A 2158-nucleotide genomic window follows, 5' to 3' on the forward strand; every position below is an offset into this window, starting at 1 on the left:
TTCGTAGGCACCCGCTGGTGCGGAAACACAACTCTTTTTTCACTCCAAATAGTGCCTTTTCAACAAACCTCAATGAAACTCTCTCTTCTCTAATCTCAAATGCTTCCCTCAGCAATGGATATTACAATACCAGCTCGGCCTGGAGGCCAATAAAGCCTATGGCCTCTTTCTTTGTAGAGGAGATGTCCCTCCTCAGTCATGCCAAAAATGTGTAAAGGCCACTAGTGAACAAATTTTAACCGGTTGTCCGAATCCGAAAGAAGCAATTATTTGGTATGATGATTGTATGTTAAGGTACTCAGACAGGGAAATTTTCAGTCAGATGGAAGAGGATCCTCAAAGATGTAGGTACTACAGTGGAAATGCTACGAATCCAAGACAGTTTAATATGACTTTGTCTAATTTGATGAACAGTTTGGCAATTAAGGCTGTGTCTTCTAGCACCCGTTTTGCTACTGGATATGAGAATTTGGAAGAATCTAGAAAGCTGTATGGGCTGGTGCAATGCACTCCTAACATTCATTCATATGAGTGCAGCATATGTTTGAGAGATCGTGTTGCAGATATTCCTCAATGCTGCAATGGGAAACAAGGAGGTGTACTTTATACTCCTAGTTGCTATATCAGGTTTGAAACGTACCCGTTTTATCATGAGGCGTCTCAACCAGGTCCTTCTCCACCACCACCAACAACCTCATCAACAGGTAAGCATTTGATTTGCAAGCTTTTAGATACTATTGGATTCATATGTTTACGATCGAGTTTAACATCTTATACCCACTTTTATATATATATATATATTGAATTTGTTCGTAGAAGGGTCATAATTTAGCTTACACCCTCTGGAAATTGTTTACTATTAAACCTATCCGTTTCCTTTAGAATGTACTAAAAACAAACATGTTGTTCGTGATATATTAAGGTTCTAACTAATTTTAAATTCAAAAGTACCAACTTAAAATTTATTTAAATCCTTCTCTCTAATATCCAACTCCACAAAATTCAACCTTGAACTTACAATTTTACTTTTATATCCCTCCACCAAAATTCAACCTGAACTACAATGTTTACTTTTCAAGGTTACAGTTTTAGTAATAAATCTAAAATCATTTATATATATAAAAAGAGTTCAAATTAAAAAAATAAAAATAATTTTTTTTAAGATACATTTATTTAATAAAATATGTAAGATAAATGTTTATATAAACAATATTTTTGAAGTCAAATGTTTTGAAATTTATGTATGAGATAAACAAAGTTTGGAAATTTATAATTGATCATAAGGTAATATTAAGATAAAGTCAGATACAGTATTTGGTAATAAGTTTTTTTTCTCCAAAGCAATTGAATAAAATTTTCAAATGAACAAAAAATTATCGGAAATCATTCTACATTTAATGATTTTTAACTTATTTATAAAATAACGAGGAATAAAAAAAATATTTTATAAGTTGGTAGTGAAGAGAGGGGTAAATAGACTTTTGAATTTAAAATTGGATGGAACCCTAACATATACTAATGGCAGTGTGTTTTTAATACTTTCGGAATGAAATAGATAATTTATACTACCATCTCACAAAAGTGCAAATAAATAGCATACATGCAATGTTAATTGAACAAATTCTTTTATGTAAATGCAGGACATGGGAAGATCTCCTCAAAGAAATTATTACAATTACAGTTCCTACAATACTTGCTTCTACACAACATTATGCATTTCTAGCCATGATGTTCATTATAGCTAAAATATGAATTTGCGTAGCTAAATGGTTTAGCTCAAATGTAATGTTTTATAGCTTATCGTAACTATAAGTGGCGCAGCTAAAAGTTAGCCATGTAACTTTTGCTTACATAGCTAACAGTTTATTTTTTGTATGAATGAGATTAATATGTAACTAAAAACTGGATGTTTTTGCCACAAAACAATAAGCTTGTACCAAAGCTTTGCCTTATAGTATGAATAGTTTAGTATAGCTATGTTTGCATTTTAGTACATAAATAAATTTATAACTGAAACTTGAAAATTCTTGCTACAAAAAATATTTTGGCTACGTGAACTTAAATTCGTAACTAAATAAAGATCATTGTCACATATACAGAGATTGTAGCTAAATTTAAATTTTTGCTATGGACATATAAAAATCATATCTATATATGA

General features: G+C 31.0%; 1 protein-coding gene across 1 annotated transcript; it reads left to right on the forward strand.

The window, feature by feature from the left end:
• The first annotated feature begins 226 nt into the window (after nt 1-226).
• LOC116112752 (cysteine-rich receptor-like protein kinase 25) lies at nt 227-1874 on the forward strand. Its single transcript, XM_031398870.1, has 2 exons — nt 227-704; nt 1641-1874. The coding sequence occupies exons 1-2, from the start codon at nt 287-289 to the stop codon at nt 1721-1723; spliced, it is 501 nt and encodes a 166-aa protein (XP_031254730.1). The 5' UTR covers nt 227-286; the 3' UTR covers nt 1724-1874.
• The last annotated feature ends 284 nt before the right edge of the window (nt 1875-2158 follow it).

Source organism: Pistacia vera, unplaced genomic scaffold, assembly GCF_008641045.1.
Source record: "Pistacia vera cultivar Batoury unplaced genomic scaffold, PisVer_v2 Contig666, whole genome shotgun sequence".
Classification (NCBI taxonomy): Eukaryota; Viridiplantae; Streptophyta; class Magnoliopsida; order Sapindales; family Anacardiaceae; genus Pistacia; species Pistacia vera.

Coding starts and splice junctions, on each gene's coding strand:
- LOC116112752 (XM_031398870.1), top strand. CDS start 287: ATGTTAAGGTACTCAGACAGGGAAATTTTCAGTCAGATGGAAGAGGAT. Junction 705..1,640: donor ACCAACAACCTCATCAACAG/GTAAGCATTTGA, acceptor ATGTAAATGCAG/GACATGGGAAGATCTCCTCA.